The 27,920-nt window shown below is 47.8% G+C and overlaps 1 protein-coding gene across 1 annotated transcript in view; it reads left to right on the top strand.

Moving 5' to 3' along the window:
• Positions 1 to 27,920, top strand: part of LOC137436894 (syntaxin-5) — a 57,929-nt gene that overhangs the window by 12,115 nt on the left and 17,894 nt on the right. Inside the window, exons 4-7 of the mRNA XM_068131104.2 lie at positions 1,381 to 1,436; positions 1,812 to 1,882; positions 1,972 to 2,088; positions 2,212 to 2,268. Of these exons, the coding sequence (XP_067987205.2) occupies positions 1,381 to 1,436; positions 1,812 to 1,882; positions 1,972 to 2,088; positions 2,212 to 2,268 (301 nt within the window). The remainder of the gene's footprint in view (positions 1 to 1,380; positions 1,437 to 1,811; positions 1,883 to 1,971; positions 2,089 to 2,211; positions 2,269 to 27,920) is intronic.

Below are 27,920 nucleotides of genomic sequence, written 5' to 3' on the forward strand. Positions count from 1 at the left end.
TGCCCGTTGAGTGCGGCACGTTTCAGTGTTCCAAACTTTCCACTGCTTCTTCCATTTGTAGTGGGGCGGCTTAGCCCAAATATTCAAAAGAATTGTGCATTTTGTGAAACAAGCACCAAATTTGGCACAAATGTACATTAATATGTTGCGAACATTTTCAGATATTGGGCCACTTGAAATTCCGTAATTTTTTTTTTCAAATTTTTTCAAATTTCGTAATTTCAAATTTTTCGGGTGACACCGTCACAATTTCGGTCTTCGAGGCCGGCCGATAGGCAAAGTGTGACCGGAAGGGACGAGGTTCTCCTGACCACGTGGCCCTCGATCTGGGAAGCGAGAGGCGTTCCATTAGTGGACGCGCCCCTCACGCCCGACTTTTGGGCGGCCCCGGCAGGCCGTTTGTTTTGACGTTCCGTGACAGGCCCCGCACCCCCACCTCCGGGCCGACCGGAAGCTTGTGCTGAGTACATCATACCTGAACAACTCAGTGAGGCAGAACACAGCAGTGCACACCAGGGTGACCCCTTCAGTGCATAAACCAATTAACCTGTCCACTGCAGGGCATATAGAAATGAAGTTATTTTCTGCATATAATAATAATATAAGTTCAGTTCTATATAACAATTTCTGTTATCACCACTACCACTACAACTACCACTACTACAAGCTTTGGCTGGAATTTTGTGGACTAACAGACAAACAGACATACAGACAAGCTGGGATCAAAACATTACCTCCTTCCACCATTGAGTGTAGAGGTAAACATCATGGAAATTATATCATGCCCTAGATTTAATTCATGCTTACCCGTGTATTTGCTTCACTGGTTCACAAGGTCTTTTGCATACATGTAATTCAGACTCTCGTCTTCATTGCTGACCACACAATGTTCGCAACATATTAATGTACATTTGTGCCAAATTTGGTGTTTGTATCACAAAATGCACAATTCTTTTGAATATTTGGGCTAAGCCGCCCCACTATATCGGCCGGCCTCGAAGACCGAAATTGTGACGGTGTCACCCGAAAAATTTGAAATTACGAAATTTGAAAAAATTTGAAAAAAAAAATTACGGAATTTCAAGTGGCCCAATATCTGAAAATGTTCGCAACATATTAATGTACATTTGTGCCAAATTTGGTGCTTGTGCATTTTGTGATACAACAGGTTTGCTATGCTGCTACACTATTGCTCTTTTTCCCTCTTAACCGTACCACTTCCTGCATGGTTCTCCCGGTGCAGTGTCCCACACACAGGTGATTCCTGCCGTGCATTGCTCGTAACATTGAATTTGCGACACTGGTGATGTGAATTATGTTGAATGCTTTTATTTTGTACAAATGCTAATACTATATTGTATGATCGTGTTTAATTTACAGACGGATTGGAAGAGACTTGTGTAAAACATCTTCCAAGTTGGAGAAATTGGAGCTGTGTGAGTTCTCATGTTGGAATTATTTTGCGTGATGCTTTGATGGAATAGTTTTACTTTCTCTCTCTTTTTTTTTTTTCATTGTGACTTTTACCCTGAACGTTTATTTTGCCCTCATAACTGATGCTCAGACCAAGAGGCAAGAAGGATATCTGATGTTCTTTAATTAAAAGCTGTATGTTTGGGCCTGTGCCCCCATCATGGATATCTTTCCACATTTCCAGAGCTTTTGTGGTTAAAACACATTTGTCGTATCAATTGTTCAAAAGGATGCAGCGAGGGGATGCATAATATATCTTCCTTTGGTTGAATAAAAGCTGCATTTGTTCACTGAAATGACAAACTGCAGATGATTTTGAACTTAAGTGTGCTTGGCAGTGGCTCAGGATGCATCCTTCGTTGAAGAGAAGGCCCTGGAAATAGATCAGCTGACGTCCATCATTAAACAGGTGTGAAACAAACAATATCAGACAAACCTGATACTGACTGCTTTTAGCACTACTGGCACAGACTAAAATGAGTGTTTTGACATTTTCAGGACATTAGCAGTTTGAACAAGCAGATAGTGGGACTCCAGGACTCTATGAAATTGAAGAACACACGAATGGGAAGGCACGCTTGGTCTCATCGCAATGCCGTTGTGGTCATTCTGCAGGTACTAGGCCATTTGCATGCCACGTTTCTGCAGTGCACAGAAGAGCAATTGTATTCAAGTTGTCATTTTATTTGTAGATTTGTCTCTAACCTTATTGACCATGACTATTTGTGTTCACAACAGTCAAAGCTTGCAAGCATGTCCAGCAAATGCAAATCTCTTCTGGAAACGAGAACGGAAGTAAGGAAGTATCTTGCACTGTTGGGTTTGGGTTTGTTTCATGATTATCTTTTGTAGTTTGAAAATCGTGTCCATTTAATAATGAGTGTGAGCTGGGCAAGCAGCTCGGTGCAAGTCTGAAGCAGAACGGTGCTCGGTAGAGCGCATGCCTCCACCAGGCTGAACAGTTTACATTTTGTATCCCACTGATGGGCTGGATCTGCATCTGGATCTTCACCAAAATGTAATTGGCTTGGTCTTGTCTCTGACCCAACTCATCCACCTAGTTTGGTCATATGTCCACAACATATATATATATATATTGTTACGGATCTCGGTTTCGGCACTCCCCTTACCGAGGGGGGTCTAATCCCCTCGTCTTTTAAGCTGGCCGTCCGAGTCATGGAACTATCTCGCCACTTCCGGTCAGCGCTGAATAGGGTAGTAGGCCAATTATTCCTATGACCTAATTACCAGCGCCTTCCGGTAAGCGAGGAAATGAGCCCCACCCGAGCCGCGACTGTAATGGACATGCCGAGCGAAGCGAGCCACGACTCAGGCCGTTAACAAAAGATGAACCCGATTATAAAGCGTTTGGCCAAAATCGTGCCACAGGTACTCAATGAGGAAAAGACTAAAGCGACCAGATGAGAGGAAGCCAAAGAACCAACAAGGGTAAAGGAATAACGGGTGTAATTTATTAATTATTTACAAAACCAAAGAAACCAAAGAAGAAACGAAAGTAATTTACAGTGAAGAAGAAGAAGACACAGGGTAAACCTTAAAACAGTCTTAATTATCAACGCCCAGACAGAACAAACACAGACTTACACGAAAGGGGAATAGCAGGCAGGAATGACTGGAAGAAGAAGGGTCCATGCAGGTGACAGGGTAGGAAGGTCCGGGCCGGTGCGCAGCATTGAGGTTGGCTCCAGTCCGCGCTCCGGCTCGAGGCGAAAACCCGGCGGCAGCGGCACGTATTCGTTTCACGCGGTAGGGGCTTTCCGAAGCAGCTTCATCTCTCACAGCCACACCCCACGAAGCGCCGTCTCCAACCCAAGTCGATTCTCGTTTATCTCCTCACTCGACTCTCTCTGCCTTCCTCAACCACTCCTCAAAAAGGCTTCGCGCCCCTGCTTATATTACGCGTGTTGCAAATCAATGCGTGCTTCATGGAGCCACGCCCGCGATGGTACCTTGCCAGCCCTGGTTGATCGGTAGGGGCTCGCTGACTCCGCCTCGGGTGGTGCGTCGGCGTGCCACGCCCGTGATCTGGCGGCTCCGCCCCCTTCTTCCTCGGTTTGACCGCATGGCTAATGGCGGCTTGTGGGGAGATAGAAAATCACTCGCACCGCTTTTGAAGGGAACTTTGGAGCCTACTCTTATTTCATTAATGCAGCGCAGATTCAACAACTGGGAACAGGTCCTTAACTGAAACACATAATAACTAGAACGGGCACTCGGTAGAGCGCATACCTTCGCCGCAGCTACTGTTCTGTACTTGGCATGGGAGTGTAGGGAACAGAACAACAAAAATACGATTTTGACCTTTTCGTGACCTTGACCTTGACCTTTGACCCGATTGCTCCCAAAATCTAATCAAATGTGTCCCGTATAATAACCAATCATCCCACCAAATTTCATGCAATTCGGTTGAATACTTTTTGAGTTATGCGAATAACATACACACACACACACACACAGACATACAAATAAATACACAGCGATCAAAACATAACCTTCCGCTTTTGCGAAGGTAATGAAATAACTACGAAGAGGTCCTATGGTTCGCTACGTGTTGTTCATGGACTAACTCAGGTGCGATCTTTAACAAGCCAATTGATGGGAATGTTTACAGGGGAACATTTATAAGGGAAACTTTTACTAAAATTTACTAGTGAAGGTTCGAGAAACCGTAACACAGCACCCGTTTTTCCTCCAGGATCGTCTCGACCCGAACTACCTTTACTTAATGTGACACTCAGGTGTAGTAGCCCTCTACTATTAACCTTACCCTTGAGTGCGACAGTTTTAAAACAACTACGTATGTCCCGCCTGCTACTTTGCATCCTACCTAACACTCAAGCCCACAGGATAACTGAATCACGGAATTATTCGCAAACTACACATTTACGGTGGGGAGAATTATTTACAAAACACTCATTTGTATTTACACTGCAACCCAGGACCTGTCATTTTGGGAGACAAAAAGAAAAGATCTGAAAAAGAGGAAGAGCATGCACTGCACTGCACCGATACACCATACTCAAGTGCCCGGGGATGCACAATTGATATTGCAGTGCACCCCCGAGCACAAGAGCATCACAAAGCACCATCAGCACCAATAAGCACCATGAAAACACCAAAGCACCATCCAGTGCTCATTGCACACATTTCAAATAAAAATCAAACAAACTGTTGACCGGTTCTTGTGGTTCTGCTCCCCCTGCTCTGCTGGTCCGATGTTTCTTCCTGTTGTCCTTTCTTGGGGCTTGCTGCCTATTTGACAATAATAAAAAGGTACTAAACGCATCCATTTTTATTTAGGGCCCACAGGGGCCAACTTTGGGTGGTCCACCTGTAGAGCAAAAGGGGCCACCTCACAGTGGTCTGCAAGCCAACTCTTCTCTGGCCATCATGGCCGGTCCCAGCAGAGGGGCCAGGCCCCAACATGTGGGGTCCATAAGGGTGTGGTGCTTAGCCACAGAAGCGTGTGGTCCATATGGTGGTGCTAGGCCGCAAGTCGTGCGGTCCATAAGGTGGTGTATCGATTCAGGCAGGCTGTGCAGCGGCGGCTCGGGCACACAAGTGCGGCTACCTGCACACCCCCACCCCCCCCCCCCCCCCCAGACCCAAAATAAACAAGCCGTGAGTGGGGAAGGAAGGAACAAAGCAAGCATCGGAGCAAGGTCACAAGGGTACACATCCAAACAAGGTAATGCAGAGGTGAGGTGCACATGGGAGCGAGTGGAGAAAGCTCGTCCCTATCGTACGTCACCCCCCCTGTCACCTACTCTACCCTTGCCCTTACCCCGTATTCACACAACTCTACACATTTACAAATTCTGTCTCTATTGTCCTGTCTTCCCCATATCTCCCCTCTATACCAAATTTGTTATCAATCCCTCTAACCAAATTTGCCATCAATCAATTCATCATCAATCCCTCATAAGGAGGAAGAGATGGAACAAACAAGCACAATGTCACCCCCACGTCATGATGCGTCTCACATTCCCAAAACATTTGCAACAAAAAACATGGTGTGGAGTCATATCATCACCTTAGGTGAGTGGCTGCAGATGCGAAGGGATTTCAATCCTAACTCTCCTTCGAAATGACTTTAACACTTAGTCTTCCCGGGGTCTTTCCCTGCCACACCATTGGCCATCTTACACTATGTGGTTCTAAGAACCGAACTCCCATTGACCAAACTGTGGTGCTCACCAATTTGGGGTCTCACTCCCCCGATTCAACTCCCTGTGCCTTCGCACAATTTCCGGGCTGGGTCATGTGGCTCACCTGCACACCTCCACCACTGTAGTTGCCTCCGAGCTTACCTGCTCCTTACCCTAACCTATCTACCTGGGGAAGGCCCTCTGGCGCTCTCCCCACTCGGTGCCCTCTCTGGCATTGGGCTACCCGGGTCCGTCCTCTGGATCCTCGGGCCCCACTGAACAACTCTACCAGCTCCCAGAGCCCACATGCGGCCTCACTTGGCCGACATCCTAACAGTGGCGGAGTGCCCATTCAATTACACTCACTAACAGGCCACACGCCCAGCCATTTCCACGTCACGAATGCACCCATCCAAACACCATTCTTCCATATGCACCACAGATGTCAATATCCAACCACAATTTACCTATACCCTCTACCTAACTCTTGATCTACCCTCCCTGGGTATTCGTGATAGGGGTCCATCCTCCCCATACATTCCCTTCGCACCAACCACTCCACTCCACATTTTCCACCATACTCACTCCACACCATCCATTCCATACTCCATTTACTCCCGACCATTCATTCAACCATTCTCCATACACCTGTTCACTCACTTGCACACCTATGCTCACACACCTGGTGCTTCCTGCACCCTCCTTCCTCCCAGGCGTCTTCATTCCATTCAATACAATGCACAATCACCCCACACTTTTCACAATACGCTACTGAATACACTTTCAACACACACACACACGGCACCATTCACGAGCATTGCCTCATTTGCTCAACACAAAGATTCTTCCATATGCAATGCCTCATTTGATAAACCACAAACACACTGCATCATCTGATCTACCTGGTTTCCTTCTAACTTGGTGCTTCCCGTCTTCCCTTTAATCTAAGCACATACCACGTCGTTAACAACCATTCTAACCTCTCTACGTCCCCGACTACCTGTACAATGTCGCTACTTACCTCTACCGTTACCTATTGTCATTTCTCTAGATCCCTATACATTTATCCAAACCCTCCCTCGGTGAGCTTGCACTGCCAAAAAACCCATAACTAGTGCTCATGTGCCCGGGTGGATGTGAGGGATGGCAGAGTTGCCATCCCACCACATCGGGCATCTCCCATTATCAATTTTGCCAATCCAATTTTCTGCAAATCAAAATTTGCCAATCACTCTTGCCCATCAAATTTGCCAATCATCAATTTCCTACCCCTACCAAATGTCAATTAATTTGAGCCTCGGTGCGTCGTTACATGCTCAAAGCTCGGCTTCGCCAAGCCGAGCAATGAACGCGGGTTCGTTTCCTGCAGTTGGATCCGTCCGGCACTCGGTTCAGGGGAGGAGGTTTACTCAGCCCGAGATTCCAAGGTCCACCTCGCCGCGGAACCTTTCGGTCTCCCGCCCGATGGCCCAATCTCGTCCGGCCGGAACGCCGCAACCACAAGGGGTCGCCGTGCCGACCCTTCCTACCTGCCCTCGAACCGGGCCGCCCACTCCGCTTAGCAGAGTGCGGATGCAACCGTTCAGGGCGAGGCCCGGCGCGGATCGCGCACGGCGGTTCTTTTGAAACCGCCGTGATTACGATCCCCGCCGATTCCCGCAGCACCCAAAGCCCGGCACGAACCGAAGGCTCGCGTCGGCTAAAAGTCGGCCGAACCGCTGCTCCGTTTAGCTTCGATGCTCCCCGGACATGTTCACACCACTCGTTCCGTTCGTTGCTCATACATCCCCCACATTTTGTCAATTCCATCACCGTACTCGCTCGTGCGTTCTTTCACTCCATACTCCGGTCTACTCATAACGCTCAGACTTCGTAACACACCTGACCACCGCACACCTTGGCACAAACTCGTCGTTCGCACACATCATCAACACACCTCCTCACGCCCACTCCTCGGTCACATCCTCTGTGACCACCATGGGTGTGCACTCTTCTGCACACCCGATCACGCGCTTCAATGTGCCCTCTCGCAGCCGCGCCACCACCAACTCAGGTGTACATTCCCGCACACGCTCAACCATTCCAGGTGTGCATTCTTTCTCACCTGCCACAACCAACTTGTACTCCGTGTCGCTCTCACCACCACACTCTGGCGTGCGTTCACTCTCTCTCGACAGCACACTCACTCCTCGGCGCACACTCTTTCTTCACACACACCTCCGTTCCGCACCTTCTTGTGCACCCTCTCCCGGTACATACTCCGTACCACTCATGGGGGTGCATTCTTGCACACACCCGATCACCGCCGCACACCCTGGCTCACAAATACCTTCCGCACTCCCCATAGTCGGACATCCTTGCACACCTCCTCTTTCCACACACTCTGCACCTGTCGCACACCTCACCAGCGGCCTCTCACGAACGCCCGGGTCTAAACCAACACCCAAGCCCACTGAATCTCCCCTCACACCATATACATTTCCGATTATATCGCCACTCACCTCGGCACCTCGTCTTCGCTCATCCTCCGCCACCTGCAAACTCTTTATTTGGTCAGTAAGCACATCATCACGATTTGAGCACAGACCTTGCACCAATTCCATCACTTCCTCCTTTATCTCCCTCTTAGTTTCCCTCCGTCTTCTTAATTTCACTCACCCCCTCTTCCACTTCCTCTAGTTTTTGTTTCACCTCTTTTATTTCCCGGTGCGCCCCCTCAATTTCTTCCTCGAAGGCCACCTTGGTCGTTTCTATGTGCGTCCTTACTTCCCGTTCTTTTGTCTCCATTGCCTCTGTCACCTCGTCCAACCTCTTTGTCAACCCCTCGTGTACCATCTGACGTTCCTTCTTCATCGCTATAAGTTCTTTTTTTTATTTCCTTCTGGGTCGCTTTCAACCCTCCTATTACCGCCGTATTCTTTTCCACCTGCTCCCCCAATTCCTTTTGTCCCACCTTCAGCTGTTCTACTCCCCGCGTCAGGTCTTCTATTCCCCCCTGTAACCTAGCCGTACTATTCCTCACCTCTTTCTCCATGCGCTCCTCACCCCGCTTTACCACCTCGCGTACCCCCGCGACCTCTTCGCCCACTCCACGCCTTATCTCCTCCCCCATTTCTCCCATCTCTTTGGTAGATGCCGCCCTCATCTGTTCCAAATCGTTCCTCTGGGCATCCAATTTGGTTTCCAACCCGATTTTTACCTCTATCTGGTTCCCCATCTGTTTAATTTCCCGGGCGGATTGCTCCCCTATTTCCCTCAATTTGCCTTCCATGGTGTTTTCTAACCCCCCTAACCCATTCTTCACCCCTTCCATTTGGTTCTCCTGGGTGGCCATTCTATTTTCCAACTCCGTTAACCCATCCTTCATTTCCCCAATTTGATTACCCACGTCCTCCAGTTGTCCCCCCAATTTACCTTCCAGCCCTTCCAAACTGTTGTCTAACCCCTCAAATTTATTGTCGAACCCCTCAAATTTGGCTTCTAGTCCCCCGATTTGGCTTCCCATATCATTCCTCAATTCCCCAATTTAATTTTCCATATTACTTAACCCGTCTCTCAATCCCCCGATTTGGTTTTCTAATCCCCCAAATTTACTGTCCAACTTCCCAATTTGGGCACTGGAACCCCTCGCTTCGTCCCTCATTCTGCTTTCCAATCCTTCAATTTGGCTTCCCATTCTTTCGGTCAATTCACACCTACTCCCCCTTACCTCGTCCCTTATTTCTTTCATTTCCCTACTTCTTTTTTCATTGTCGCACTTCGACTCCGCCATATATTCACTGAACCGTGCCATGAACTGCTGCATGTCAAAGCCCGCTGGTACAACGGGCTCGGCTACCGCGGCCACCATGTGCGAGGCGCCATCTTGTGCGCCTGAAATCCCCGCTACCGAATGCGTATTGCGCTCCTCCTCCATTACTCCCACCTCCTCCCTGGGGTCCTGGGTTGACTCTAAACCCTCTTCTTCTAGCTCCCTTACTGGCATCCTGTCGCCTTGATCATCCATGGCACGATTTTAATTTGGATGTTAAAATAAAAATTTCGGCCGCTCGTAATTTCGACCAAATTTTTCCAGATATATAAAAAATTTGGTTCGGGCTTCAAATCCCACTCCTGGCACCAATTGTTACGGATCTGGGGTCGGCGCTCCCCTTACCAAGGGGGGTCAATCCCTTTGTCTTTTACACTGGCCGATTCCCCCAGTCCTGGAAGTATGACGTCACTGATGGCCGATGGTACGTAGGGTCGTAAGCCCAATTGGTCTTAATACCTAAGTATTACCACCGGCCGTCAGCGAGGAAATGCTCGCGCTCGTGCCGCAGCGTAATTGATTGATTGCGCCGAGCGAAGCGAACTGTGGCGCGAGCCGTTTATCAAGGGACTAAACCCGATTGCAAAGCGTTTGGCCGAAATCGCACCACAGGAACTCAATTGGGAAATCACTAAAGCGATCGGACGAGGAAGAGGAAACCAAAGGTAAGAAATAACAGGATATATTATTATTATTTACACAAAACCCAAAGAGAAGAAAAGAAATGTAATTTACAGGTAAATGGAAGGAGCCGAAGGACACAGAGCAATTCTTACTTACACAAGCTTAACTTATACCCAGACAACACGAACAGAACAAACTCACGTACACAAAAGGATGGAATGGCAGGGATGGTATGGGAAGGCAGAGAAGGGTCCAGGCAGATGGTAGGCGTCGAGGTCCGGCTCCAAGCGCGCGCTCCGATCCACGCTTTGGGGTCGAGGCGAAAACCCGGCAAACAGCTCCGCGTGTCGTTGGACGCGACCGGACAATTATAAAGCAGGGGAAAGTTGGTATGTTGCATATGTAATTCTCGGCCGGGCAATCCCCGTGGCCCTCTTTCTGCCGCTCGCCCCTGCTCGCTCCACTCGACCTCAACAGAACTTGCAATTCGTCCTCCCTCTCTCGTCTGGCCCCTTACGCATCTCTCTTGGGGGCTGATGCAACGGGTTTTATAATCCTGCCCTCTTGAGCCATACCCCCTCATTCTTGGTTGGTCGTAAGGGGTTTCTGGCTCCACCCCTTGATGACGATGGGCGGGCAACGCCCTTCTTCTCCGAGTTGGAGCACATGGGCAATGGAGGGTGAATGCAGTTGGAGATGTAGGCGAATGCAGTTGGTAATGTAGGCGAATGCAGTTGGTAATGGAGGCTTTGGGCAATTGAAAAGGGGGGGATCTATCTTATTTCATTTGGTGCAGCGCAAGGTCAACTAGTCAAGGTCAACAAGACACAGCCTTAAACTGAAACACAAAATAATGATATATCTATCGAGAGGTTCTATGATTGGCTATGTGCTTGTACATGGACTAGCTAAGGTGCTCATTTCAATTAACAGCCAATTAAGGGGGAAATGTACACGGGGGTTATTTATAAGGAATTTGAATACTAAATTTGATGTGAAAGTTCTAAAAACTGTAACAGTATATATATATATATATATATATATATATATATATATATATATATATATATATATATATATATATATATATATATATATATATATATATATATATATACAGTGGAACCTCGACTTACGAGTGCCCCAACTTACGAGTTTTTCGAGATACGAGCCGTCACTCTGGCAGTTTATTGCTTTGAGATGCGAGCCGAGATCCGAGTTACGAGCTTTCGCCACCCGGTCACGTGGTTATCTTGCCGTTCAAGTACAGTATCTTTGTCGTATAGCGCTGCGTTTTAGTTTTCGCATTTCGGTTATTTTGAGTTTTGCCGCCAGGTGGGTTCTGGTCACGTGGTTATCTTGCCGTGTACGTACAGTATCTCTATCGTATAGCGCTGCATTTTAGTTTACGCATTTCGGTTATTTTGAGTTTTGCCGCCAGGTGGGTTCTGGTCACGTGGTTATCTTGCCGTGTACGTACAGTATCTCTATCGTATAGCGCTGCATTTTAGTTTACGCATTTCGGTTATTTTGAGTTTCCGCCGCCAGGTGGGCTCCGGTCACGTGGTTATCTTGACGTGCACGTACAGTATCTCTGTCGTATAGCGCTAATGATATATAACGCCGCCGATAATGATATGATAATTTATGATAATCTATGCAGCACGACGTGGTCCTCACGTCACACAAGGCGCCTTTGCCGGCGCAAAACGGCTCTCTCAGGGTCAAACTCGGTATCGTTTTGAGCGCACGGTTCAGACCTTCAAGAAAAAGTTTATTTTGTAAAAATCGAGCCACGCGTTCAAAAGATATGACCGGTTTTGTTCGCCGGCACGTCGGCGCTCGAATCGAATCGAGTTAAAACGAACACTGCCGTTGTCGGGTCCGTCTGAGACAACCACCGGGCCTAGAACGCTGGGACCGGTCTCGTTGGATAGGCCTGGATCAGATCTCGAAACGCTGGAAGCTGCACCTCTCTGTGATAATCTTGTGGACCATGACAAGAGATCGTGCGACACGTGGTTATCATGCCGTGCAAGTACAGTATCTCTGCCGTCAACTTGTTCAGAGTGCCGGCGATAGCTCGCCTTCTCTTTGTGGAAAACACGGTGAGATCCTTAACATCCAACAACTAATGGGACGCAAACGGGGCGCCCAGTTTAGCGGTACACACATTGATGAATCACCCTGCCTGTGATTCACCCATGACAGGTTATAGCTGGGTCGGGATTCAAACCCAGGCTGGACAGTTTAGACTTTAGAGTCAAGTGTGCGTACCTCCAGTCTAGGCCATCCTGCCAACTTGTATGCTGCATACAGGTGAAATATAAAGCGCGAGATATTTTTATATATACTGCATATTTAAAAAAAAATTGGTGTGGTTTTTGGCGGGCTGGAACGGATTAATAGCATTTCAATGCATTTCAATGGGGAAATTTGATTTGAGATACGAGCAATTTGAGTTACGAGCTCGGTCACGGAACGGATTAAACTCGTAAGTCAAGGTTCCACTGTATATATATATATATACAGTGGAACCTTGACTTACGAGTTTAATTCGTTCTGTGACCGAGCTCGTAACTCAATTTGCTCGTTTCTCAAATCAAATTTCCCCATTAAAATGCATTGAAATGCTATTAATCCGTTCCAGCCCGCCAAAAACCACACCAATTTTTTTTTAAATATGCAGTATATATAAAAATATCTCGCGCTTTATATTTCACCTGTATGCAGCATACAAGTTGGCAGGATGGCTTGGACTGGAGGTACGCACACTTGACTCTAAACTGTCCAGCCTGGGTTTGAATCCCGACCCAGCTATAACCTGTCATGTCGGTGTTTCACAGGCAGGGTGATTCATCAATGTGTGTACCGCTAAACTGGGCGCCCCGTTTGCGTCCCATTAGTTGTTGGATGTTAAGGATCTCACCGTGTCTTCCACAAAGAGAAGGCGAGCTATCGCCGGCACTCTGAACAAGTTGTGGCCTGGCATGCTCTTCTCCTCTGCCGTTATATACGTCCTCCTCGGCATCTTTTTCCAGAAGAGCCCTGTCTCGTCACAGTTGAAGATTTGCTGGGGGATGTATCGTTCGGCTTCTATCAGTTCGGCAAAAGTTATAATAAAATCTTCAGCTGCCTTCACATCTGCCTCGCCAAGTCGACAACACGCACACCTCGCTCATGTTGTTCGACGATTGCGTGTTTTATAGCCAAGCACATCATCCTCTTCTTCTTCTCAGCACTGCCCTTGGCACTCAATTTCTTAGGACCCATTGTTAAAACTAAGAAATTTTCCAAAATAACCAAAATGCGAAAACACAACAGCAGCGATATACGGCAGAGATACTGTACTTGCACGGAAAGATAACCACGTGACCGGAACCCACCTGGTGGCGGCTGGCGTAAGCTCCAAAATAACCAACATGCGAAAACACAACAGCAGCGATATACGGCAGAGATACTGTACTTGCACGGCAAGATAACCACGTGACCGGAACCCACCTGGTGGCGGGTGGCGTAAGCTCGTAACTCGGATCTCGGCTCGCATCTCAAAGCAATAAACCACCCGAGCGACGGCTCGTATCTCGGAAAACTCGTAAGTTGGTGCACTCGTAAGTCAAGGTTCCACTGTATATATATATATATATATATATATATATATATATATATATATATATATATATATATATATATATATATATATATATATATATATATTGTTACGGTTCGCGGTTAAGGATGTTATGTTTGCCGAGCGGAGGCCCCGCGACCTAACAGTTTCCCCGATTCACCCAAACGTTGGCCCGATCACGCCACAGCTATTCAATGTGGGAAACTCTAAAACGACCGAATGTAAAGAGGAAGAAGAAGACGTACAGAAGAGTAATGGGATTTATTATTACACACACAAGCAAAAAGGAGCAGTCACGGTTATGTACAGGGACATGAAAAAGCAGGTGACACAGTCAAAATTACTAGCTTATACAGACTTAATTGACTACCCAGGACAGAACAAACAGAACAAACTCACGTACACCAAAAGGATGGAAATTGCAGGCAGGAATGACAGGAGGTGGGTGGCTGGAGGAAGGCACGGAGCTGGCTGGAGTTTCATCCCGCACGGGACGTCGGGCTGGACCTCGACGGCCGCCGATGCCACCGATCCTGTCGTGTGCGCGGGGTAACGGGTCGGAGCTGCTTGGTGGAGCCAAGCCAACGCTGCTGGTGGGGGGGTCTGCCGTGACGGGTTCTCTCTCCCTCTCTCACTAACTCCAGGACTCTTTCTCTCTTGCTTAGTCCAACTCTTCCTCACCACCGACAACTCAACGCAACCCCTCCACTCTACGCAACCACTGACCACCACTGATGACCAACCCAGCTCTGACCAAAAACCACACACTCAGCTCTTGTCATAGCTCATCTCGTAAAAGCTCATCTCTCATCATCTCGTAAAAGCTCATCTCTCATCTCATCTCGTAGCTCTTGGGGAACGTCCCGCGGCGGGTTATATAGGCCCCGCCCCTCAACCTTCGCGAACCTCCTTGATGTTTCTCTCCACACCCTCTCCAAGTCCAACCCCTTGTTCGTGGTTGGTTGAGCGGGGCTGACTCACTCCTCCCCTCTATGACAAGGTGGGGACCCGCCTTTCTTCCCCAACCCTGCCTCGTGGTCAATGGCGGCAATTGTTGGTTGGCAAAGCGAATGGCAATTGACGAAAGGGGAAATGGAGGTTTTGGGAATGAAGGATGAAGGGAATCTATCTCTTTCACTTGGTGCAATGGAGTGTCATTCTAATGGAAGACAAGGCCTTACCCTAAAACACATAATAAGGATATAAACTACTGAACAAGGGTATTATAGTGTCCTTCAATGGATGCTTTATGGAATTAACTACCGGGACGCCCTTTTTACCTTTACACAACTCTGGAGGCAGGAGGGGCCATATTGAAGCAATATTACACAATAAAAAAAATACAATCCGCATATCCGCAACACTGCACCCTCCTCCTCTTAGGCACGTCCCGGGCCTATAACTTTAATTTAGTGTGACACGTAGGTGTAGTTCCCTCTACTTTTAACCTGACCCTGAGTGCGACAGTTTTAAAACATAGATCAATATGTCCCGCTGCTCCATTGCACCCTACCTAACAGACTCACGCCCACAGTTAACCGAATTGCGGAATGGTTTTCAAACTACACACTGACGGTGGGGAGCATTATTTACAGTGACGCTACTTTATTTACAAAACGCAACCCAGGACCTGTGATTGTTCTTTCTGGGGGGGGGGGGGGAGACAGTCTGCTCTGCATCAATGCACCATGAAAGCACCCAAAACGCACCAACACACCCTCAAACACCAATCGGTGCAGTCACCACAGTTCATCAATAAAAATAAATCGACAACCCCTAACCCTGCAGGTGGTCTCTTGCTCTTCGGCTCCCTCTGCTGGCTATTATTATTTCTTCCTGATGTTGTCATCTTCCTTTGCTGGCGGCCTATTTGTATTACAATAAAATGCACCCAACGTGTCCATGTTTATTTATTTTTGGCCCCCAGGGCCGACTAGTGTGGTTCACCTGTGGGGCATTGGTGCCCTGTGATCAAGGTCCGCCAGCAAGATTTCGGGCCCTCATGGCCGGTTCCAGCAGAGGGGCCATGCCCCAACCCATGGGGTCCATAAGTGGTGCTCGGCCACAGACATGTGGTCCATAATGTGGTGCATCGATGCAGACAGCTGGTTCTGGGAGTTCCGGGCGCACAATGCCGGACTCACACACGCTCCCCTCGGCGCCCAGTGGCGCTCAGGTCCTCATGTGGGAGACAAAGGGGGGAAGACAGATGAGCGAGGGGTAAGGTCACAAGGGTACACATCAATAAGGCAATGCAAGGCGAAATGCGTACGGAGAGCGAAGTGAGAAAGCTCGTCCCTACCGTACGTCACCCCCCCCCCCTGTCACCTACACTACCCTTGCCCTTACCCCATATGTACAAAAATCTACACATTTACAAATTCGTCGCTACTGTCATGTCTTCCCCATATTTCCCCTATACCAAATTCGTCTCCACAATCCCTCTATCCAAAATTTGCCATCACCCAATTCGTCATCAATCCTCATAAGGAGGAAGAGATGGAACAACATAGCACAATGTCTCACCCACGTCATGATGCGTCTCACATTCCAAACATTTGCATCATAAAAATAACAAAAACCACCTGGCATGGTGTGGAGTACCTGTCACCTCAGGTGAGTGGATGCAGATGGTGCAAGGAGATTTTCATCCTAACTACTTTCTAAATGACATTAACACACTTTACACTACCCAGGGTATTTCCCTGCCAATCCATTGGCCAACTTACACTATGGGTTCTAAAAAACCAATTCCCATTGACCAAACTGTGGTGCTTCTCAATTTGGGGTCTCACTCCCCCGATTCATCTCCCGGTGCCCTTGCACAATTTCTGGGCTGAGACGTGTAGCTCTCCCAGCAGGTCTACCCACCTGCACACCTCCACCACTGCAGTTGCCACCCGAGCTTACCTAGCTCCTCACCTTAACCTAACTAACTGGGGAAGGCCCCTCCTGGCTCTGTCACCCCACTCGGTGCCCTCTGGCACTGGGCTACCCGGGTCCGTCCTCCGGATCCTCGGGCCCCATCCACAACTACCGGCTCCCAGAGCCCACCTGCGGCCTCACCTGGCCGACATCCTCACAGTGGTGGAGTGCTCAAACCAACTACACACACTAACAGGCTACACGCCCAGCCATTTCCACAACACTAATGCACCCATCCAAACACCATTCTTTCACCCGCACCACAGATGCCAATATCCAACCACAATTTACCTATACCCTCTACCTAACACTTACACTACCCTCCCCGGGTATTCGTGATGGGGGTCCACTCTTCCCCCATTCACACCTCTCCACCATCCACTCCACTCCACAGTTTCCATCCTACTCACTCCACGACCATCCATTCCAATACTCCATATATTCCACACTCCATGTATTCCACACTCCATGTATTCCACACAACCAATCTCCATTCACCTGCAGTTGCACACCTGTGCAATCACTCCTGGTGCTTTCTGCACCCTCCTTCCTTCCTGGACCATTTGGTCAGCACCATACACATCACCATCACTCACTCAAACTCTGTCCATACACCTGTTCAGTTGCACACCTGTGCAATCACACCTGTTATTCACACACTTTTCACAATACACTTCTATACACCTCCATCACTCACACGGCATCATCTCATCTAACTAGTCCCCTCTGAAACTTGCGCTTCCCAGTCGCCCCTTTAAACGATTGCGCTCCCACGTCATTATCATCCACACTAATCTACATACGTCCCCACTACAGGTATCATTCTCACTACCTAATCTTACCGTTACCTAAGGTCATCTTCTAGATCCCTACACATTATCCAAACCCTCCCTCGGCGAGCTTACACTGCCAAACCCCATAAATCTAGTGCTCCTTTGCCCCCGTGGGGAGGGATGACAGAGTTGCCATCCCACCACATTGGGGACATCCCACTATCAATTTTGCTTACCAAATTCCAACCAATCAAAAATTTGCCAATCACTACCCATCATCTGCCAATCATTACTGCCAATCCTTTGCCAATCATCAAATTTTGCCTTTTTCTAATTTTGGGTCCAAAACACTAACCTCATCATCCGTCTACTTACTAGATCCTCTCGGTGCGCCAATTCACGTCTACAGCCCGGCTTCGTAAAGCCGAGCAATGAATGCGGGTGGTTTGGTGCCGGCGGCTGGATGCGTCCGATACTCGGTGAAGGGAAGGAGGTTTACCTGGGCCGAGATCCCACGCACCACCTCGGCACGGAGCCGTCCCATGGCCCGATCTCGACCTGCCGGAACGCCTCAACAAAAGGGGGTCGCCATGACGACCCTTCCTATCGGGCTGCCCGCTCCGCCTAGTGGAGCACAGACGCGGCCATTCAAAGCGAGGCCCAGCGTGGATCGCGTACGGCGGTCCTTTCGAACCCGCCGTGGTTCGGATCCCCGCTGGTCCTCGCGGCACGCGAAACCCGGCACGCACCGAGGGCCCGATTCGGCTAAATGTCGTTCTAACCGCGAACCCGGTTACTGTCGATGCCTCACCTGCATGCTTACACCCCGCAGCCCGTTCCTTGCTCATACATCCAGCTGTTCCCATGCTCCTCGTCATTGCACCTTCTCTTACACACCCAGGTACACTCATTCCGCTCACAGACTTGGTCACACACCTGACCACCGAACACCTTGGCACACACTCGTCGTTTGCACACCTCACTAACACACCTTCGTGCCCCCTCCTCGGTCACCTCCTCTGTGACAATCACAGGTGTGCTCTCACTCGCACACCCAACCACGTGCCTCACGACCAATTCCAGTGTGCATTCCCACACACGCTCTACCCTTCCAGGTGTGCATCCTTCCATTCCAGGTGTACATCCTCTCACAACCAGCTCACGCTCCGTGTCACTCTCACTACTTTCACCACCACTCTTGACAACGCACTCACCCTTACTCTCGACAGCGCACTCTTTCCTCATGCACCTGTCTGTTACACACCTTTCTCGCGCACCCTCTTGCATACACTCTCCCGTTACATCCTCTGTAACACTCACCACAGGCGTGCATTCTCCCTTACTCTTGACAGCGCACTCTTTCCCCATGCACCTGGCCATTACACACCTTTCTCACGCATCCTCTTGCGCACACTCTCCCGTTACTTCCTCCGTAACACTCACCACAGGTGTACACTCTCTCGTTACATCCTCTGCAACACTCACCACACCGCGCTTCCATGTGCCCCCTCGCACACGCGCTTCGACCAACTCACTCTCGACAGCACACTCACTCCTTGGCGCGCACTTTTTCCTCACACACCCCAGAGTCGGACATTCTCGCACACCTCCTCCTTCGCACACCGTACCTGTCGCACACTTCACCAACGGCCTCTCACGAACACCCGGATCCAAATCAACCCCCAAGCCGACTGAAGCTTTCCTCACATCATATACATTTCCACGTATATCGCCACTCACCTTGGCACCTCGTCTCTGCACCTCCTTCGCCACCTGCAAACTCTTTATTTGGTTAGTGAGCACCACATCACGATTTGAGCACCGACCTTGAACATATTCCATCACCTCCTCCTGTATTTCTCTCTTAGTTTCTGTCCGTCTCTTCTTAATTTCACTCACCTCGTCTTCCACTTCCTCTAATTTTTGCTTCACCTCTTTTATTTCCCGGTGCGTCTCCTCTATCTCGTCCTCTAAGGCTACCGTGACCGTCTCTATGTGCATCCTCACCTGCCGGTCCTTTGTCTCCATTACCTCTGTCACCTCGTCCAACCTCATTGTCAGTCCCTCACGTACCATCTGACATTCCCTCTGTGTCGCTATCAAGTCATTTTTTATGTCGTTTTGTGTCACTTTTAACCCTCCTAGTACCGCAGTGTTCCTTTGAACCTGCTCCACTAACTCCGTCTGTCCCACCGTCAGCTGTTCCACCTCCTCCGTCAGGTCCTCTATTCCCCCCTGTAACCTAGCCGTTCCATTTCTCACCTCTTTCTCTATACGCTTTTCACCTCGCTTTACCTCCTCGCGTACCCCCGAGACCTCCTCACTTACACCTCGTTGTATCTCCTCCCTCTCTTTTGTAGATGCCACCCTCATCTGTCCCAATTCATCCCTCTGAGCATCCAGTTTGGTTTCTACCCCGATTTTTACCTCCTCTATCTGCTCTCCCATTTGTTTAATTTCTCGGGCGGATTGCTCCCTTATTTCCCGCAATTTGCCTTCCATCCTATTTTTTAACCCCATTAACCCATTTTTCACCCCCTCTATCTGATTCTCCTGGGCAGCCATTCTATTTTCCACCCCCGTTAACCCATGTTTCACCCCTTCTATCCCATTGTCTAACCCCTCCAATCTCTTGTCTAATCCCTCAAATTTCTTGTCTAATCCCTCAAATTTCTTGTCTAATCCCTCACCGGTACCCCTCGCTTCGTCCCTCATTGCCCCCATTTGGCCCTCCAATCGCTCACCCTGAGCATCCATCCGGTTCCCCATTTGTCCCATTTGGCCCTCCAATCGCTCACCCGGAGCATCCATCTGGTTCCCCAAGTCATTCCTCAGGTCTTCACTTGTCTGGACCATGAGCGCCCTTATTTGTATCATAAATAGGTCCAAATTCACCGGTGCTGCTACGGTCACGGGCGCGGCTAAATTTGGCGCCACAATAACCATGTGCGCGAGGGCGCCATTTTGTGCGCCTGATACCCCCTCAACCACATTGCCAATGTTCTCCTCCTCTCTTTCCTCCACATACATTTCCCCGAGGTCCTGGGTCGACTCTACCCCGTCTATCTCTCCCACCGACATCCCGTCGCCTTGACCAGCCATGGCGCGATTTCAAAATTCGGGTTTTTCTTTAACAAAACAAATTTCGGCCGCTCCAAATTTTGACCAAATTTTTTCTAAATGTTTTAAAAATTTAGTTCGGGCCCCGAATCCCACTCCTGACACCTATTGTTACGGTTCGCGGTTAAGGATGTTATGTTTGCCGAGCGGAGGCCCCGCGACCTAACAGTTTCCCCGATTCACCCAAACGTTGGCCCGATCGCGCCACAGCTATTCAATGTGGAAAACTCTAAAACGACCGAATGTAAAGAGGAAGAAGAAGACGTACAGAAGAGTAACGGGATTTATTATTACACACACAAGCAAAAAGGAGCAGTCACGGTTATGTACAGGGACATGAAAAAGCAGGTGACACAGTGAAAATTACTAGCTTATACAGACTTAATTGACTACCCAGGACAGAACAAACAGAACAAACTCACGTACACCAAAAGGATGGAAATTGCAGGCAGGAATGACAGGAGGTGGGTGGCTGGAGGAAGGCACGGAGCTGGCTGGAGTTTCATCCTGCACGGGACGTCGGGCTGGACCTCGTCGGCCGGCGATGCCACCGATCCTGTCGTGTGCGCGGGGTAACGGGTCGGAGCTGCTTGGTGGAGCCAAGCCAACGCTGCTGGTGGGGGGGTCTGGCGTGACGGGTTCTCTCTCCCTCTCTCACTAACTCCAGGACTCTTTCTCTCTTGCTTAGTCCAACTCTTCCTCACCACCGACAACTCAACGCAATCCCTCCACTCTACGCAACCACTGACCACCACTGACTACCAACCCAGCTCTGACCAAAAACCACACACTCAGCTCTTGTCATAGCTCATCTCGTAAAAGCTCATCTCTCATCTCATCTCGTAAAAGCTCATCTCTCATCTCATCTCGTAGCTCTTGGAGAATGTCCCGTGGCGGGTTATATAGGCCCTGCCCCTCAACCTTCGCGAACCTCCTTGATGTTTCTCTCCACACCCTCTCCAAGTCCAACCCCTTGTTCGTGGTTGGTTGAGCGGGGCTGACTCACTCCTCCCCTCTATGACGAGGTGGGGACCCGCCTTTCTTCCCCAACCCTGCCTCGTGGTCAATGGCGGCAATTGTTGGTTGGCAATGCGAATGGCAATTGACGAAAGGGGAAATGGAGGTTTTGGGAATGGGAATGAAGGATGAAGGGAATCTATCTCTTTCACTTGGTGCAATGGAGTGTCATTCTAATGGAAGACGAGGCCTTACCCTAAAACACATAATAAGGATATAAACTACTGAACAATGGTATAAAAGTGTCCTTCAATGGATGCTTTATGGAATTGACTACCGGGACGCCCTTTTTACCTTTACACAACTCTGGAGGCAGGAGGGGCCATATTCAAGCAATATTACACAATAAAAAAAATACAATCCTCATATCCGCAACAATATATACAGTATATATATATATACATATATATATATACATATATATATATATATATATACAGTATATATATATATATACTAGCGGGGTCACCCGTGGGAATCCCACGGGCATGGATGTGTGTGACATTTCGACATATTGAGTTATATGCTGCACATTCATTTTTACAAAATGGTTACTGGCAAGTCATCAGATCCAGAAATGGTGTGAATTTAGTTATTTCACATAATATGTGACCCCTCACTCCTCTCCACCTGACACTCTCCTGTCTCCACCTGACACTCTCCTGTCTCCACCTGACACTCTCCTCTCTCCACCTAGCACTCCTCTCCTCTCCAAACCCTCACATCCCTCTCCTTTCCAATCCCTCACCTCTCCAATCCCTCACACTCCTCTCCTCTGCAATCCTTCACACGCCTCTCCAATCGCGCCTCACACTCCTCTCCAATCGCGCCTCACACTCCTCTCCAATCGCGCCTCACACTCCTCTCCAATCGTGCCTCACACTCCTCTCCAATCGTGCCTCACACTCCCCTCCAATCACTCCTCTCCAATCGTGCCTCACACTCCTCTCCAATCACGCCTCACACTCCTCTCCAATCGTGCCTCACACTCCTCTCCAATCGCGCCTCACACTCCTCTCCAATCGCGCCTCACTCGCCTCTCCAATCGGCTTTCCCCGTCTCGTTTCTCTCCTTTTTCTCCCGTCTCGTTCTTTTTCTTGCTCCAAATCGGCCCGTCGGAATCGGAAATCGGCCCGTCTCGCCCGTCGGCCCGTCGGAATCGGAAATCGGCCCGTCTTGCTTTTGTGCTTGTGCGTAAATAAATTGTGTTCATGACACCATTTCTGGTGTTGGGCTAGCGGCTAGGGTGCCGGCTTAGGATCCTGGGTTCGAATCTCGGTCGATCGCCGAATTAATGCCAGGGGGGTTGACTCAGCCTGTCATCCTTCCGAGGTCGGCTAATTGAGTACCAGTTCACTGGTAATTCCCTGTTTGTCGTTGAAGGCGGCAAAAAGGGTTGGCGTCAGGAAGGGCATCCGGCCGTAAAACATTGCTTCAAAAAGGGGACAAAAAAACAACAACTACCACGGTCCCCGAAAAGGCCAACCCCCGCTTTGCGGGGAAAAATGGCCTCTAAACGGTGGTTTTTACACCATTTCTGGATCTGATGACTTGCCAGTAACCATTTTGTAAAAATGAATGTGCAGCATCTAACTCAATATGTCGAAATGTCACACACATCCATGCCCGTGGGATTCCCACGGGTGACCCCGCAAGTTTGCATTGACGTTCGTCGATGGACTCGTTCGCCCGTCTCATTCGTTTTCTTGCTGCATCCTGTTCAAGTCTGCGTTCTTCATCGATCGTCTCATTCATTTTGGAAATAGAAGTTTCCACGCAGCGCATGAATTGTCACGATCCTCAAGAGGAATTTGTCTCGTAATCATCAAATGATAAATGGCAAGTAAATTATATTGTGGAAAATTAAAGATTTCAAATAAACCTATTTAAAGTGTATTCGCACATAACTAATTTTAAAAAACGAAGAAATATCTCTCGGTAATTTCCTGAAACATATTTTACTTCCGGCTAATAATGTTGAATTAAATAAAAACGAAGAAATATATGTCGGCATCATTGTTGACGTTTTTGTGACGACTGTCATCAAACGAAAAAGTAATATATCTTAACGGAAAAGCAAAAGCGAATTTTTAATATATATCGACACGTTGCCGTCGGTGTCATGTTGGGCGGTGTATGATACACCATGACGCGATTTTAAAAAATATATCTCTGCATTTTCCCGCGTGTGTGGAATGTTCTCAATTATTGCTGACACCGAGTCCAAAACCATCGATAAAAATGAAATCATATGGTGAGTTAGATTGGAGATAAAGGCGTGAGAGAGACTCAATGGCCTTGAAGTTGAAGTTACAGGCGTTTGAGAATTCATTTCGTTCTATAAACGGCAACTTTCATTGGATTTCCTTCCCGTTTTTTTTCAACCGAGTCGAAAACTATGTTAGCGACTGTGAAAAATGAAATGATATATCGAATTTTTAATATGTATCGACACGTTGCCGTCGGTGTCATGTTAGGCGGTGTATGATACACCATGACGCGATTTTAAAAAATATATCTGCATTTTCCCGCGTGTGTGGAATGTTCTCAATTATTGCTGACACCGACTCTAAAACCATCGATAAAAATGAAATCATATGGTGAGTTAGATTGGAGATAAAGGCGTGAGAGAAACTCAATGGCCTTGAAGTTACAGGCATTTGAGAATTCATTTCGTTCTATAAACGGCAACTTTCATCGGATTTTCTTCTCGTTTTTTTTCAACCGAGTCTAAAACTATGTTAGCGACTGTGAAAAATGAAATGATATATCGAATTTAAAATAGATATCGACACATTGCCGTCGGTGTCATGTTGGGCGGTGTATGATACACCATGACGCGATTTTAAAAAATATATCTCTGCATTTTCCCGCGTGTGTGGAATGTTTGTGGAAAATTAAAGATTTCAAATAAACCTATTTAAAGTGTATGCGCACATAACTAATAAAAAAAACGAAGAAATATCTCTCGGTAATTTCCTGAAACATATTTTACTTCCGGCTAATATGTTGAATGAAATAAAAACGAAGAAATATATGTCGGCATCATTGTTGACGTTTTTGTGACGACTATCATCAAACGAAATAGTAATATATCATAACGGAAAAGCAAAAGCGAATTTTTAATATATATCGACACATTGCCGGCGGTGTCATGTTGGGCGGTGTATGATACACCATGACGCGATTTAAAAAAATATATCTCTGCATTTTCCCGCGTGTGTGGATTGTTCTCAATTATTGCTGACACCGAGTCTAAAAGTAAAACCATCGATAAAAAGGAAATCATATGGTGAGTTAGATTGGAGATAAAGGCGTGAGAGAGACTCAATGGCCTTGAAGTTACAGGCCTTTGAGAATTCATTTCGTTCTATAAACGGCAACTTTCATCGGATTTTCTTCCCGTTTTTTTTCAACCGAGTCTAAAACTATGTTAGCGACTGTGAAAAATGAAATGATTTATCGAATTTGATTTGAAATAAAACTGGGGGAGAGCAAGACACCACGGGCCTACAAAACAGGACTCAAAGCTATGCGAGTTAATAAAATGGTGGATATTTGTTTATAGCCACTCCCAGAATGGGTGGAGCTATGGGTGGAGCTACTCTGCAAACCGAGTAAGCCACACCCCGGACAGACACCCAACAGATAGACAGACAGACAGACAGAATCATCTACGGCTATTATAATATAGATATACATATACATATACTATATATATACATATACTATATATACATATACTATATATGGACATATACTGTATATAGACATATACTGTATATAGACATATACTGTATATAGACATATACTGTATATAGACATATACTGTATATAGACATATACTGTATATAGACATATACTGTATATAGACATATACTGTATATAGACATATACTGTATATAGACATATACTGTATATAGACATATACTGTATATAGACATATACTGTATATAGACATATACTGTATATAGACATATACTGTATATAGACATATACTGTATATAGACATATATGTACATATATAGTTTATGGCCCGATCTATCAATGGTGAAGAATCACTTAGAAAATGAAAAAAAAATTGCGTACCTGGATTCGCACCAACATCTAAGCAATTAGTCCTCACAGACCCAAACCTGTCCATGAAGTTTCATCCAAATCCAGCCACAACTTTTTAAGATATCCTTCTCCCTCCCATGCACCTGTGATTCCGACTGTGCATTGCTTGTAACATTGATTTTGCCGCACTGGTGATGTGAATTATGTTGAATGCTATGTTGTGTACAAATGTTAATATTGTCGCGCGGACCCTTCGGTTAATACCAGGGCTTGCGGATGGACCAAAAACGGTTTTACTTGGAGGCGGTGACCGAATACGGATTCGACTATAAAACGCGGGAGGAAGAAGGGAAATGGAAGGCTGCGGCAAAAGCACTTACCTGGAGCGCGCCGACCGCGGCTTCGATCCTGCGGAGAATTAATGAACCGAACTCGACAAACACAATTTCAAATGTACAAAAATAAAGATTTATTTGACGGAACCCGAAACCATGAACGCGACGGTAATCAAATAAAAAGCCAAAATTGGGATCCCACACACACCAGTCTTCAGATACAGACGAGGGGGGAAAAAAAAAAAAAAAAAAAAAAAACCCCACCTCTAGAGGCCATTTCCCCCCGCAAAGCGGGGGTTGGCCTTTTTCGGGGACCGTGGTTGTTGTTGTTTTTTGGTCCCCTTTTTGAAGCAATGTTTTACGGCCGGATGCCCTTCCTGCCGCCAACCCTTTTTGTCGCCTTTTTCGACAAGCAGGGAATTACCAGTGAACTGGTACTCAATTAGCCGACCTCGGAAGGATGACAGGCTGAGTCAACCCCCCTGGTGTTAATTCAGCGATCGACCGGGATTCGAACCCAGGATCCTAGGATCCTAAGCTGGCACCCTAGCCGCTAGCCCAACACCAGATACAGACGAGGGAATGAATTACGAAAATAGAAACGTTCGTTATGGTGTGTAAGTGGTGTGCGGTCTTACCTGTCTTGTCGTCTTTCAGTATCGTCCACCACGTGGCTCCAAGCTCCGTTCGTGTTCGCGCGCCCCCAGGCCCTGCTCCAAACTCCAAAGCACCAAAAGCACCGCGCGTCCAACACAGGCCCGCGGCTCCACACAAAGTCGATCTCCAACACGAGGCACAACGAGACAGGAACGGAGAGAACGCAAGTGAGACTGCACGCTACCAGCCAAGCAAAAGGACGTCCAAGCAAGACAAAGGAAGGAACGTGCCAGAAGCAAGCGAACTCCACTCGGGCTAGGACTCAACTCGGGCCAGGACCGGGACTGTGCAGTGTGCATGGAGTTCAGCGCGCCCTCTTATAACCTTGCTGTGGTGACGTCAGCCTCGGCGTGCCACCCAATCGGTGCCCTCCACAGGCCTGGAGCGTGGTCATAGCACGTAGCGTGTAGCGTGGTCATAGCATGTGCTACCCGAGGCCTAGCGGAGGTGTAGCTGGCCACGGCCCATGCGGCGGTGCCCTGAACTGGCCTCCCGCCTGCCCCCTTCCAAAGTCTTGTCAGGGGAGGGAATTTAATTAATGCGTGCACTAAAGGGCTGAACTAAGTGTCTACAGGTGTGCATTGCCATAAGGGACAAAGGTTTGATGACCAGGTTTGATACACAGGGGCTTTACCTTTAAATCCATACTCTATCTAACACTCGAACATCCTGGTATGTCCACAGGTATACATCTTAACCGACAAACCGCATAAACACACAGAACTTATTACAAGGTAGATTCCCTATCGTGACAGTCAAATACCTACCTACACAGATCTATCTGGCTCTAGATATTGCTTTACCACCAGACATAACAATATTATCTTATTTGATCGTGTTTAATTACCGGACGGATTGGAATAGATCTGTGTAACTGCTGTGTACAAGGCCAAAGAGACCTGTGTAAAAGCTGGAAGAGACCGTTTACACTGAACAGACAGACAAACAGGGGTGAAAACATTACCTATGTCTACATTTGGTGGTGGAGATAATGAAAATTCGAATCGCAAGCTCAATTGCGATATTCACATTTAGCACAATAGGTATGTACCTTTTTGGAGGTACACTCTCAAATGGAAGCACGGTTTGTTTCGTGGTCTCTTCTGGAGGCATTCTCAACCACATCCTCCGCACCAGCTTGGGGATTACCTTTAAACCCTCTCCTGAAGATTTATTTTAATGTGAGAATGTCACCCAGGAAGTGCTACCGATTCAGCACAGGTAAACCAACTGTTTTCTTTGGTTCAGACCTCGCTACGACCACCATTCTATCCATATCGTTTTCATGTGTTTATGAATATGCACTCCTGTGTTCAGTCTGTAACT

This window comes from Myxine glutinosa, chromosome 11 (genome assembly GCF_964187855.1).
Source record: "Myxine glutinosa chromosome 11, kmMyxGlut1.1, whole genome shotgun sequence".
Classification (NCBI taxonomy): Eukaryota; Metazoa; Chordata; class Myxini; order Myxiniformes; family Myxinidae; genus Myxine; species Myxine glutinosa.